This window comes from Canis lupus, chromosome 4 (genome assembly GCF_048164855.1).
Source record: "Canis lupus baileyi chromosome 4, mCanLup2.hap1, whole genome shotgun sequence".
NCBI classification, from domain to species: domain Eukaryota; kingdom Metazoa; phylum Chordata; class Mammalia; order Carnivora; family Canidae; genus Canis; species Canis lupus.
Genome location: NC_132841.1, coordinates 72,102,299 through 72,117,198, shown reverse-complemented (window position 1 = coordinate 72,117,198; position 14,900 = coordinate 72,102,299). Strand labels below are relative to the sequence as shown.

The window sequence follows — 14,900 nt, the reverse complement described above, 5'->3', positions numbered from 1 at the left end:
TATATAGCACACAAGATAATTAACCAGATGATATGATCACCTAATTGAAAAAATGGCTATAATTCTTTGTCCCTCCTTAAACCTATCCTTTGCTATGTAACTTTGATGTGTCTCTCATAATGAGAAGTACATTTGCCATTTTTGAATGGATTTTATTTTTGAATCTGGGTTGGACTGAAGATTTTCCCTGGCCCATTGACAGAGGTGAAAATGATGGTAAGCCAACTCTTAACCGAGGCATCAAGAAGCTCTGCAAATTTCTACCTCTTATAAGACCTTGCCATCATGAATAATCCCTGGGTAACCTGGAGCATGACAGACCATGTGAAAAACAATCCAGTTGTCCCAGCATACAAACATGACCCTAGGGCAGCCCTGGTGGCTCAGCAGTTTAGCGCTGCCTTCAGCCCAGGGTGTGATCCTGGAGACCCAGGATCGAGTCCCACATCAGACTCCCAGCATGGAGTCTGCTTCTCCCTCTGCCTGTGACTCTGCCTCTCTCTCTCTATCTGTGTCTCACATGAATAAATAAAATCTTTAAAAACAAATAAACAAACATGACCCTAAACATGTGAGAATCCAGCCAAGATTGACAGAGCTCTCTTCAACCTCACAGCTAAATGCATGTAAATGAATGAGTCTAGCCAAGACCAGACTGCCTACTTGACTTGCAGATACATGTCACTTAGTTAATGGGGTAACACTATATATTAATATGTATGTATACATATTATAGGTGGTTAGATGATATAGGTGGTTAGATGATAAAAAAGCTAAACAATGGGAAACAATCTTATTAATGAACAAGTGAGCTAGGAATAAATGATATCCCAAATTTAGAGGCAAAAATAAAAATATTCAACTATACAAAATAGGACAAGGTAAGCAACAGTTGGTCAGTCCATGCATAACTTACCCCATGATTCGAGAAAAGTAAATGCAAATACCATTATGTTTTCCAGAGTACACAATCTCTGGTGCAGCCATACAACTCATACTTGCAGCCTGAGTTGCTGGGTTTCCTGAAACACACACTGGAGTTGACATGGCAGGAGGATGTACACCTTGCAAACACATAAGAAAGATAAATCTTTATTTTTTATTTTTATTTTTTTTAAGTATCGATGTTTTTCTTTATTTTTTTTTTAATTTTTATTTATTCATGATAGTCACACACAGAGAGAGAGAGAGGCAGAGACACAGGCAGAGGCAGAGACACAGGCAGAGGGAGAAACAGGTTCCATGCACCGGGAGCCCGACGTGGGATTCGATCCCGGGTCTCCAGGATCGCGCCCTGGGCCAAAGGCAGGCGCCAAACCGCTGCGCCACCCAGGGATCCCCAAGATAAATCTTTAAATTTAAACTTAAACATTCAGCATCCTCATTAACCCAAGTCTGTGTATCTAGACCCGAAGGTAAGAATATTTACAAAAACAGTAGAATAAATAGGTATCGAATTTGGTCTTCCCTAGGAAAAAGACACTCAGACTTGGATGGTGCTTCCAGGTAGGCTTTCAAGTGTCAGCATATAAGAGAAAAGGTAAGAAAGCTTGCAATCACCTCTTCTTAATGTTGAGAGTCAAATAGAGCTAATTATACAGATTTCATGGTTGCTAATTAAATCCTGATACCCAAATTAAGAGCTTTCCAGGTATACTACTAAAGGTGTTTCTACACAAAAGCATTCACAGCTAAATGTCAATACTGCTTGGACGTGACTTCTATTAAATTACATTATTTTCAAGAGACATAGGCAAGTTAATATTTCTCTCACTAAGCATTAAGGACAGTAACAGTATTAGCTCTTCAAAAAGAACAGCAGTAGCAACATAAAACAAAGAAATGAGGTACCTTGAGATGGTGTTCCCAAAAATGATGGATTTGGGTATGGACTACTACTAGGAATAGGGGAACCTAAAAAAGAAAGAAGAATATAGATTTATAAAATAACCTCCCAATCTTTTAAATCTGATTAAATTAGACAGAGAAGCTATTTCTAAGCAGGAGTGAGGAATGGCACCATTCATGACATATTTAAATTTTAGGGACTCCTCTTATTTCCCAGGAACTTTCCTTTCTTTTTTAAGATTTAAAGATTTTATTTATTTATACACAAGAGACGCTGAGAGGCAGAGACATAGGCAGAGGAAGGAGAAGCAGGCTCCATGCAGGGAGCCCGATGTGGAACTCCATCCCGGGACTCTGGGATCATGCTCTGAGCCGAAGGCAGACACTCAATCACTGAGCCATCCAGGCGTCCTTCCCAGGAACTTTCTAACAATCCTCACTTTGGAAAACACTGAGGTGGGAGTTTACTTATTATTAAATCACTCACCTCCTTCCTTTTGGATAACTAACAATTTCTGTAAATACTACTGATTACATGTTATTTTGTTCTCTAACACATAAAAGGTCTCAGTAATAAATTATTGCTTTTAAGAGTCAGACATCTATAGAATTATTCACCCAATAAAAAAGTAGCAGTAAATAATGAAAATCTTTATTCATTAAAATATTCCAGTTTCTAAAAATCAAACTATTAGAAATAGTCTATTTCAGTATTTCATACTCACTGGGATAGACAGGAGACCCCAAGATGGGACCAACATTACTTGGAGCAGGGAGAGTAGTTGGAAATCTCATCTGTGCTTCACCACCATACCTGTTTTTATGATAAAAGAGGCTGAGCTTATTCAGTGAAATTATCCACCTTCAAAGCTGGAACTGTTTCAAATCTTGCTAGCTCCCAAATAAATGCTTTAAACATTAGACTTTAATGTATTCTATTTACAGTGCTCACAACACTAATCTAATAAATGTTGACTTGAATCTCAACCAGAAGAATTATAAGGGACTCTTAGCAATTTTTAAGAAGGGTTAGCAATGCACAGAATTTACTTAGAGTATATGGCACTGTATTTTTTATACCAGATTGTGACTAGATAGCACTTGAAAAATGGTTTTAAGCAATTCACATTTCAAATTGCAACTTTAGCTAAATAGCTTAGAAAATGCCTCTTTGACACTAAGTTTCCTTAAAGTGATTCAGAATCCCTCAATGCCAACGATACAAAAAAAGCAGAATCAGTATAGTGTTTTAAGAAGTAAAATTGATATAGTAACTGGAGTAGAGAGAGGTGTAGAAAAAAGACCAGACAGAAGTTGGAGAACAGAATCCAGTTTCTGTATAAAATCCAAGGATAAAAATTCATACGTTGTACTAATCTATTTCTTTTTTAAAGATTTTATTTAGTTTTTCATGAGACACACAGGAGAGAGGCCGAGACATAGGCAGAGGTAGAAGCAGGCTCCCAGCAAGGAACTGGATGCGGGATAGAATCTTGCCCTGGGCCAAAGGCAGACGCTCAACCGCTGAGCCATCAGGTGTTCTGTGTAGCTATTTCTATTAGCATTATAATCTTTCCAGATTTCTTCCTTTTGCAAAAGAATGTTAACTTGCCTATACAGTTCCTCAACTATTTGGTAAGCCCTTAAACTATGTTGACCAATGTAACCATTGAAAAAAGTGGCCAAGAACAAAAGAAGACTGACATATACCTGAAGAAAGCCCGAGTAGCCCATGCAGATACTTCTCTATCACAGGCAGCAGTGGAACAAGCAAGGATAAGGCAGGTTGCACAAGCCTGGTCTTCCTATTTAAAAACAAACAAAAAATAGTACCTTCCCTTATAGTAAACATTTAAAACGAAGTTTGGGTCACTGCTGTATCCAATGTTTAAATTTATGCCTAGCACAGAGCAAGTGCCTAATATATATTTGTTAAGTAAATGAAATCAGTTGGTATGAAAAAGTATTTATCACAAAAACATCGTTGAAGTGTGCTCTTTTTTTTTTGAAATATTTTATTTATCAGAGCAAGACAGCACAAAAACAGGGAGCTGCAGAGGGAGACGGAGAAGCCGGCTCCCCGCTGAGCAGGGAGCCTGATGCAGGGCTTGATCCCAGGACCCAAGGATCGTAACTTGAGCTAAAGGCAGACAACCAACTGAGCCATCCAGGTGCCCTGTTTCTTTTTATCTAGTTTCTATTTTAGTTTATAGTTTATTCCCCTAATTTTTTTCTCATGGTCTTTTTACCTATTAGAAAATAACAACAATAGCTAACATTTATTATGTACCTGTCATGTGCCAGGTACTATTTTAAGAGGTTAGCATATATCAATCCCCACATCATACATTACTATAATTCATGGTTTGTTTGTTTTTAAATTTTATTTATTTATTCATGAGAGACACACACACACACAGAGAAAGGCAGAGACACAAGCAGAGGGAGAAGCAGGCTCCATGCAGGGAGCCTGACGTGGGACTCGATCCTGGGACTCCAGGATCACGCCCTGGGCTGAAGGCAGGCATTAGACAGCTAAGCCACCCAGGGATCCCCTGTAATTCATGTTTTACAGATGAAGAAACTGAAGACCACAGAATTCTACCCTGGTGGTGGAGGCAGTGATGTGAATCCAGTGTCTCTGTATTTAACTTTGATCTGATATTCCTGATCTTAAGTTTTTTGAGTTTTATACCTTGTCAATTCTAGCTACGGCTTTGACATACAAATGGCCTCATCACTACTGTCCCCAATTTTTTCATCAGGCCATTGGCAAAAAATTAAAACAAACAAACAAACAAAAGGATTTGTCCACAAATATCCTGTGTTTGTAATAAAAATGTATAAAATAACTGGAACCTGAGTCTCTGATTAGTATGCTTTAATGAGAACTTATTAATAATGGGGTGCCTGGGTGGCTCAGTTGGTTGGTTATCTCTTTTCGGCTCAGGTCAGGATGCCAGGGTCCTAGGGTTGAACCCCGCATCAGGCTCCTTGCTCAGCGGAGAATGTGCTTCTCCCCCTTCCTCTGCTGCTCCCAATACTTATGTGCTCACTCTGTGTCAAGTAAGATCTTAAAAATATATATATAGTTTCTTAAAAAAAGAACTTATCAATAACATATAAAAACCTGAGTTTATTGTATAGGCTTTATTTATTTATACTGTTCCCAAATATTAGTACACACATAATGGCTAATGTAAAGAAAGGAAGATTGCTAAGATCACCTGTTAATTACAGTATTTTGATCTAACTTACATAAAATTCAGCTCTTACTCGCATTGTTTCATTGTTCAAAATATCGTATTTTTTAAAAGTACAAATAATTACCTGATGTAATTTAAAGAATCTTTCTATCTCTTCTCCATCTCCACCCACATTACTCACAAGTAGATGCCTCAGTTGATCTACAGGTCTAAGTTTATGAAACATAAGACTCCCCTAAGAAGGTAAAAAAACAAAAATGAAACAAATAATAGATTTATCAAGCATGGCTGACATCAACTGACCCACTATTTTATTTAATAATATTAATAAAAACAACAAAACATCCCCTTCAGGAATACAAAGTAAACTGGTGAAAAAGAACATATATGTTTCAACTCCCAACCTATACAAGATCTATCTACATATGGCTAAACAAAATTTAATAAGAAAACATGGGTCTGTAAGACACAAAAAAACTATGGGTGAATTTTTTTATAAACCCCAGAGTAAGTTCTTTAAAAAAATACTTTTGATACTTTTATAAATCCCAAAAGATAACAGAAAATTTTGACTTCTTATATGTTTATCTGTATGGGAAAAATCTCAATAGACAAAATAAAATGACATAACAGGGAAAATGACACTAAAATTAACAAAAATTTCCTTGATAAAGAGCCTCTATAATAGATTTTTAAAAAGACAACTCAATAAAGTAGAAATAGGCAGTCCATAGAAAAACAAGCACTTGAAAAGACCGACTTACTCTTAATAAAATCGCTTATTATACTTAAACAGGATGTGAGGAAACAGGCACTCAATATTCATCAATAGTGAATGCACGCACATATATATGAATAATACAGGGCAATCTGGCAACATCTATCAAATTTAGAAATGCACATATTCTTTCACCCAGATTTAATTCTACAGCTTTATTCACACACTCAGAAAAGGATATACACATAAGGCTGTAGCATTACGAATGGCAAAAGATAATCCATTAATAGGTGCTTAGTTAAATAGGGTACATCCATAGAAAAGAAAACCTTTCAAATTGAAAGTTCTTTATATAATGATATGGGAAGACCTCTAAAATATGTGTTTGAGATATTAAAAACAAGGTATAAAACAGCGTATATAATACGCGACCATTTAATTTTTTTTTTTTTATTTATTATTTATGATAGTCACACAGAGAGAGAGAGAGAGAGAGAGGCGGAGACACAGGCAGAGGGAGAAGCAGGCTCCATGCACCGGGAGCCCGACGTGGGATTCGATCCCGGGTCTCCAGGATTACGCCCTGGGCCAAAGGCATAAACGCTGCGCCACCCAGGGATCCCCTACGCGACCATTTATTTAGAAATATATTTTATTGTTTGTATATCTACACCTCTGGAAGAATACACAGATACTGAGGACATGGGTGTCTGCAGGAAAGGGATCTCAAATGGAAGGGAGAATTTACTCTGTATACTCCTTGTTATAACATTTGAATTTTAAATGCAACACTATTCTGAAAACAAATATTAAAAAATGTTTTTTTAATAACCTAAGTGAGAATTATAAAAAATAAAAAAACAGGTTATTTTGTACCTAGAGTAAAATGCTGTACTAGAGTAAAATGCGACTTTAGAAAAAGAATAACACTCATAAATGGTATTTACGAACTGTTCCTTAAGAATATCTTTAAGAGTAAATATTACTAAAGTACTTAAGTAAATGACTATTAAGCAAATACTGCAGAATACTTAACATTAAACATTGCTTCTTTTTTGTCTCCAACTTAACAGAATATGTACATACCTGTGCTGAGAGGAGAACAAACTTCTTTGGAGGCAACATGTGCTGTTGTACTACAACAGGTGAATCAGTTATTGGAATATGATCCTTATTTAAGGGTGTAATTATTTTATCCACTTTCAATTCATCTATTGCGGAAAGAGCCCAGGAATGACCATCGACGCGGGTTGTCATCTGTGCAAAAGAAAGAAACTTTTTATACCTGTTATTAAAGTTACACAAAGCAAAACCTTCCAAAAAGGAAAAAAAATATAGACCTAATCTCTAATATGCAGAATTATACAAATTAATAACACATGAAAGCGAACATTCCTAAGTTTCTATTTAATGCTCTCCTGTCTATTCCTTTAATCAGGCTATCTTCTATGACAATAATCTTTCATACCAGAAGGCAAAGGCAAATTTTCTTAAGATAACCCTAAACAGGATTTACTTCAATTCTTCAATAACCAAAACTTATTCTACCACCTTTCCAGGATAAACTGGATAGGTTACACTTTGTGGACTGTAGATTTTTGTTCTCTTCTGAAGTTTTTGCTAAAAACTCTTCTTTTTAAAGTGTTTTAATTTTTAAAAATTCTATTATAAAAAATTTCAAGCATCTAAAAATGCTTAAAGTACCAATACCTAAATTCAGTAATTGTTAGCATTTTGCCATACTTCCTTTCTCTAATATACACGGTATATATTTTTTAACTGAACCATTTGAAAGTGATGATATCATATGTCACTGATAAATACTTTTACATGCATCTCCTAAAAATAAAGATGTTCTCTTATATATAACATATATAACACTTAAGAATATTAACAGGGACGCCTGGGTGGTTCAGAGGTAAAGTGTCTGCCTTTGGCCCAGGGCATGATCCTGGAGTCCCGAGATTGAGTCCCACATCGGGCTCCCTGCATGAAGCCTGCTTCTCCTTCTGCCTGTGTCCTGCCTCTCTCTGTGTGTGTCTCTCATGAATAAATAAATAAATTCTAAAAAAAAAAAAAAAAAAAAGAATATTAAAAAAAAATCTGATGCCTAGCCAATATAGTTTTCCCATTATCTCAATGTCTTTTAGCTAGCTTTGGGAAGACTATAGTTTTAGGGAGACTACAATTTGGTTAAAGTTCATGTACAACATTTGTATTTGGTAATTGTTTTTCTTTTAAAAACTCCACATTTGGAAACAATTCAGGTACTATACAAATGAAATGATATGATGTATAGTATTTGCTTAAAAAAATTTATCATTCATTGAGTGCTTCCTATGTGCCAGGCAGTGTGCTGAGTGCTTTACACAAGAAATCATTAAGTCCCACAACAAACCCACAGAAGTGGTAGTATTATAACTATAATTATTGTTAACTATAATAGACAAGGTAATTGAAGGCCAGAGACACATCAAATCCTTTGAACCACAGGTTTAAGGAAAGAGAGTAAGAATTCAAACCTGTACTCCCTAACTGTGCTCCCATCAGGACAGGGTTCATATCTTACTCAGTTCTGAATCCTCAGTCTACCTCAACACCACATTAAACAGAGATACATAGGTGGTGCTCAGTAAAATTTAAAGAATAAAGAAAGAATTGGAGAGGGACGCCTGGGTGGCTCAGCAGTTGAGCATCTGCCTTTGGCTCAGGGCGTGATCCTGGAGTCCTGGGATCGAGTCCCACATCAGGCTTCCTGCATGGAGTCTGCTTCTCCCTGCCTCTTCCTGCCTGTATCTCTGCCTCTCTCTGTGTGTGTCTCTCATGAATAAATAAATAAAAATCTTTAATAAAAAAAAGAAAGAATCTGAGAAAAGTGCTTCTTGCCCCCCTCCCAGCTCTTTGGGCCATGTCAGAAACTTGGAAGAGCTCATGTTTTCAAACCACTTTCCCACCCTTGGGGATGGTTTCTATCTCCTCCCACCTACATACCTTTTCCCTGTTACCCGTAACTAAACAGGCTTAAATTTGAGAATAATCAGGAAGCAGGTGGTGGCAGCAGGAACCAAAATACCTTTAAAGAGAGGATTACAGGGGGATCCCTGGGTGGCTCAGCGGTTTAACACCTGCCTTCGGCCCAGGGCATGATCCTGGAGTCCCAGGATTGAGTCCCATATCAGGCTCCCTGCATGGAGCCTGCTTCTCCCTCTGCCTGTGTCTCTCCCTCCCTCCCCGTCTCTCATGAATAAATAAAATCTTAAAAAAAAAAAAAAAGGATTACAAAGGGAGTCTCAGAATATCAAACCCTTGGTGGAGGTTGGTTTATCTGGTTTGATCAGGAGGCAGGCAGCATATGCTATGTAAGGGCATTTAGGAGAAATAAATGGGGTAGAATAGGGGATACCAACAGTGAAGGCAGAGATAGCCTTCCCTAGTCATATCCCTGGAGGTGCTGGCCTCTCCCCAGTTCCTTTTGTGCTGAAGGCTAAGATGAGCAGCCCAGGTGTGAGACTGGGCTAGGACAGGCCGGGGCTATACTCCTTATCCAGGATCTCCACATCAATTTCATGGAGTATGTGGTGGTATTTGATTTGAAAATGGAATTATTTGTTTGTGTGTGTACATCTGTATATGCAGTAAAGAGAGATCAAACAAAATGGAAAAAATGTTGGTAAGTGTTTAATGTGGGGTTCAATTTATCATTCCTCTATTCTTGTTTATGTTAAAAAATTTCTGTAATTAAGGGGCACCTGGGTGGCTCTGTTGGTTAAGCAATGGACTCAATTATGGCTTAGGTCATGATCTCAAGGGACTGAGATCACACCCCAAGTTGGGCTCTGCAGGGGCATGGAGCCTGCTCAAGATTCTCTCTCTCCTTCTCCCTCTGCCCCTTCCCTCTCTCCCTCTTAAAAAAAAGATGAAAGAAAAAGAAAATTCCTATAATTAAAAGAAAAAAGTTTGTTTTTAAATTTAGGTAGAACTACAAATTAAAGACATCATTAAGATAAAATCCTAAGGGGTGCCTGGTTGGCTCAGTCAGTTAAGTGTCCAACTCTTGATTTTGGCTCAGATCATGATTTCAGGGTGGTGAGGTGGAGCTCCGAAGCAGTAGAGAGTGTGTGCTTGACATTCTCTCTCTCCCTCTCCCTCTCAATCCCATGCACATATGCTCTCTAAAATACATAAATCTTTAAAAAAAGATAAAATTCTAAGTCATAACTATAATTAAATAACTAAAAACCTAATACATTAAAATGGGACAAAAGTCATTTCAGAAAAGATATATACATTTTTGGATACATTATGAAAGACATTCCAAAAAAAAAAAAAAAAGAAAGACATTCTAAAATGATGCCAATGTTTAAAGATATTTTTTAATTATTACCATCATGACTTCTAACCTCACAGAGGAAAGAATTAACAGGATATACTACTTCTTTCAATATGATTGTTCAAAATAAATGGTATCACAACCTAAAGATTTACAATTTTATTCTTCACTTAAAATTATAGATTATATAAAAGATTAACATTCTTGGGATAACTTACCTGGGTTTCCATCATTGGCTTTTGGAAAGGAAATGTATCATGGTTGACACACCACAAAATGTCATTATCTTCATTTTCTGAAGCTGCCATCAGTAGAATACCTAAAAGTTCAATACACAAAATCTTATTATATGATGCTAAATATAAATAGTATGCATCCCTAATGATCTTAATAATATTACTAACATTAATATATGTAACATATATACATATCATGCACTGTTGTAAGTAAACAAGTCACAAAATAAAAGTTAATCCCCTAAAAACACATAAAATTATTGTCAGGATAGAATCATTACATGTTCAAGATCTTATACTTCATTTCTTTCGAGTAAACACTTTTTTCACATCTTAAAATTCCTGATGTTAGGATATATTTCACAATCAATAAACTTATGAATTTAATTATTAATCTAAAGAAAACATTTTTAGTATATAAGAAATCAACGGTATCTAATATTCAATGAAACAGAATTTCATGTACCAGTTATCTCAAACACATGAATAAAAAATGATGAAGTTACTAGTGGAATGGCAGAATAAATAAACTATAAAAGCATCATCTTAGCAATACTAGTTGATTTTGAAATATACTCTCCTGTGCTCAATTCCAACTCCTCCCACTAATCTCTTTATACTGACTTTAGTGGTATCAGCCTTAAGTCTACTGGGAGGTTATAGGTGATAAAGCCATAATTAATGCACGAAATTAGAATATCCTAAATTTTACTGGAAAATTTGTTATTTTCAAATGACTCAAGACATTCTAATTTTAACAATTAAAAAATCTAATTTTAGGGGCACCTGGGTGGCTCAGTGTTGAGCATCTGCCTTTGGCACAGGTCATGATCCCAGGGTCCTGGGATCGAGTTCCACATGGGGAGCCTGCTTCTCCCTCTGCCTATTTCTCTCCTCTCTGTGTCTCTCATCAATCAATAAATAAAATCTTAAAAAGAAAAATAAATGAAAACTAAAAAACCAAAAAAATCCAATCTTAAACCTGATAGTATTTCAAAACTTACCTTTACTGTAAAGAGCCTTATGTACTTTTGAAGGCTTTTCCACTGTTGAAGATGCTGAGAATCCAGGAGGTAAGCGGACATGAACCAGTGTCAACGTATTAGGTCGTGCTAATGGTTGTCTGAATGGACAAGTGCTGAAATATAACCTTACACCTGATGATGGGATAAAATTATACATCAGTAACAGAAAATGAAAGAGCTGAGATACACATGTCATTGAAACAATTCCACAGGGAAACACAAACTCCTGCTAAAGCTACAGAATCACTTCCCTGATTGATCTTAAATCACCACGTGTACCACCACCACCCAAAGTAGAGTTCTAAGAAAGTGTCACTTTGAATTACCATATGAATCAACACATTTTAGTAGATAGAATCTGCAACTATAAGCCAAGGGAGTCCTTGTTCCTATTCAGGCTCTGTCATTGAATATTAGTCATTTTACTTGTCAGGCCTAGTTTTAACATCTACAACATGAGGAGACAGAACTAGAAGAACCGGGGCACCCAGGTGGCTCAGTCTGTTAAACATCTGCCTTTAGGGGATCCCTGGGTGGCTCAGCGGTTTGGCGCCTGCCTTTGGCCCAGGGCGCGATCCTGGAGTCCTGCGATGGAGTCCTGTGTCAGGCTCCCAGCATGGAGCCTGCTTCTCCCTCCTCCTGTGTCTCTGCCTCTCTCTCTCTCTTATAAATAAATAAATAAATCTTAAAAAAAACCAAGAACAAAAAACATCTGCCTTTAGCTTGGGTCATGATCTCAGGGTCCTGGGATCAAGTCCCACATTGGGCTCCCTGCTCAGCAGGGAGTCTGCTTCTCCCTCTCCCTTTGCCTCCTCCCCACTGCTCATGCTCTGTCTCTCAAATAAATAAAATCTTAAAAAAACAAAACATAAAGACTCTTCCAATTTTCAAAATCCTTAATTTTATAAATTATTAATATGGCTTGGTAATTGATACAGAAGTAAAAACATATTTCTAATCATAATCATAATCCTTAATTTCCAAATCTGAGTATTATCAAGCTCTAAATGCAACAGCGGACATATAAATTAAACATACCTGCATGTGTGACCGCCAATAACTGACAGTCCAGTGATTCAGAATTTTCAATCACGGCTATTTGAACAATTGGCTTAAAAACAGAACGATCTATGGTCCTACAAGAAAGGAAAGAAAACTAGTCTCTTTTTAAAATGATCTACTACACATCTCAATATGCTAAAATAAGACTAACTTCTTAGAAAATTAATACAACAGCACCAAGAGCCAGCAAAACCCCCTGAATACGAGTTTACATTGTTAGAAGTTACCCCTTCCCTCAAAGATCATAAAAGAAGGCTATCTCCATTGAGTGAATGGTTAATGACGAACAAGACATTCTCAGAGCATCAAATCACCATTGTAAAGATTACTCCAAGTGTTCAGTAGTGGAAAAACTGGTGGCTATGTGCCTACTGATGTAATGCTGCAAAGAGTTCACATCACCTATGTGATACTGGTTAAAAAAAAAAAAATTACCCTGAATTGAATGATAAGGAAAAAAGACAAATTCACAAATTGAGATATTCCACAAATAAGACTCTTACCCCTCCCCCACCAAATGTGATAATTAAGGGGAAAAGGAAGGTGGTGGGCAGCCTGGTGGCTCAATGGTTTAGCGCCACCTTTGGCCCAGAGCGGGATTCTGGAGACCTGGGATCATGTCGGGTTCCCTGCAAGGAGCCTGCTTCTCCCTCTCCCCCCTCCCCCTCTCTGTCTCATGAATAAATAAATAAAATCTTTAAAAAAAGAAAAAAAGAAAATAAAAGCTGGTAAGACAGCTGTTTTGTAAGACAAATGACTAACATAATTAATTCATGGATTCTGACTGAATCTGGGAAAAAACGGAAAGAAAAACAATTATGAAAGATTAGTGAGACTATAAAGTAATTTTAATATGCACTATATAATTACAAAGTAATATCATAAAATTATTAATGCTTTTAGGTGTGGAATTAGTATTGTGCTTATTTAAGAGACTTAGGACATGGAAAATGAAGGAGTGAAAGTCATGATTCTGCAACTTACTTTCAAATGTTCATCAGAAAGAAAGTGAAAAAAAAAAAAGAAAGTGAGGAAATGAGGGAAAACGGTAACAACTGCTGAATTTGGATAATCTGATAAGGTATTAACGGTTTTTACTCTGCTACTCTTCTAGCTTTCCTATGGATTTGAAAACATTTCTGAAAAGAAAGGTAGTTAGGGGAAGTAAAAGGAAACCCTGTTCTAGACTGTCTGCCTTAGGGATGCCTGGGTGGCTCAGTGGTTGAGCATCTGCCTTTGGCTTGGGGATAATCCCGGAATCCTGGGATTGAGTACCACATCAGGCTTCCTGCATACAGCCTGCTTCTCTCTCTGCCTAAGTCTCTGCCCCTCTCTCTGTGTCTCTCATGAATAAATAAATAAAATATTAAAAAAAAAAAAAGATTGCCTAGGAATTCTTTTGTCAGTGAAAATCAAAGAAAGCATTGATTTTTTTTTTGTGAGGATATGCAAACAGAGCTATAACCCAAGCACACACAAAACTGAAGCTGAAGATTTGAGGTCTTTGTTATGGGAAGAGAATTTTTGCAGCTGAGCTAAGTTAGTTGCGATATACATAAATCCCAGTACATAGCGTCTCAAGTCTTGGCTTGTAATTTGGGTTCTAGTACCTATACCTAGAGTCAGACTTCAGAGAAATGTTAACATTCCTTAGTTTCAGTTTCCTCAGAAAACAATGTGGGCAACACGACTGTAAAATTCTGTATTCCCAAACTGCACTGTGTCAATTATCAGACCAGCTGAACTTTTATGATGCAGTCCTCTTAAAAGGGTGTAGTAGTAACAAGCGGGGAGATGACGACGATGACGACTTTGTGACATGTAGTTTCCTAGTGACAACTCCTTTAATTGCCTATATAGGCCACCTAAAGCTTAAAATTTCAAGGAAAAACATGTCATGCTATACTTTACATTATAAAAAATCTGCCTTGTGTTTCAAACTATCCAACATTAGAATTAAATGAAGAGTCTGTCTCTAGCAGTTGTTTCAAACATAACTTCCAGTGTCATCATCTTCAACATTTCTTATCTTTTACAGATATTCTGAAGAGGAAATAATTTTAGTATGCTGCACATATATAATTATATGCCTTGTGCAAATGAAATGCCTGGCAATAAATTACATATTACCTAGCGATGTTTCCAGCAGCAGAGACAATAGAATTCTGAGAAACTGAGGCAACTCTGCTCATTCCTTGTCCATCTTGGCCCAAATCGTACACCTGTGAATAAAAAATTGTACTCACTTAAACATAACTATAATCCATACAAATATTACAAAATAAACTTTTGGAGAACTTTTTATTTTATTAACTAGACTCTTCTTTTCAAGGATCCTTTAATTTTGGCACTTTACACAGATATGGAAACATTCAGAGATTTGAAAAAATTTTTTTTAAGTTTTATTTATTTATTCATGAGAGACACACAGAGAGAGGCAGAGACACAGGAAGAGGGAGAAGCAGGCTCTCCGCA

General features: G+C 36.7%; 1 protein-coding gene across 1 annotated transcript in view; it reads right to left on the bottom strand.

The window, feature by feature from the left end:
- NUP155 (nucleoporin 155) overlaps window positions 1–14,900 on the bottom strand; it is a 68,453-nt gene that overhangs the window by 34,538 nt on the left and 19,015 nt on the right. Inside the window, exons 9-18 of the mRNA XM_072824834.1 lie at window positions 14,556–14,647; window positions 12,402–12,499; window positions 11,343–11,495; window positions 10,321–10,421; window positions 6,859–7,029; window positions 5,179–5,289; window positions 3,559–3,653; window positions 2,574–2,662; window positions 1,852–1,914; window positions 917–1,064 (exon numbers count right to left, since the gene is read on the bottom strand). Of these exons, the coding sequence (XP_072680935.1) occupies window positions 917–1,064; window positions 1,852–1,914; window positions 2,574–2,662; window positions 3,559–3,653; window positions 5,179–5,289; window positions 6,859–7,029; window positions 10,321–10,421; window positions 11,343–11,495; window positions 12,402–12,499; window positions 14,556–14,647 (1,121 nt within the window). The remainder of the gene's footprint in view (window positions 1–916; window positions 1,065–1,851; window positions 1,915–2,573; window positions 2,663–3,558; window positions 3,654–5,178; window positions 5,290–6,858; window positions 7,030–10,320; window positions 10,422–11,342; window positions 11,496–12,401; window positions 12,500–14,555; window positions 14,648–14,900) is intronic.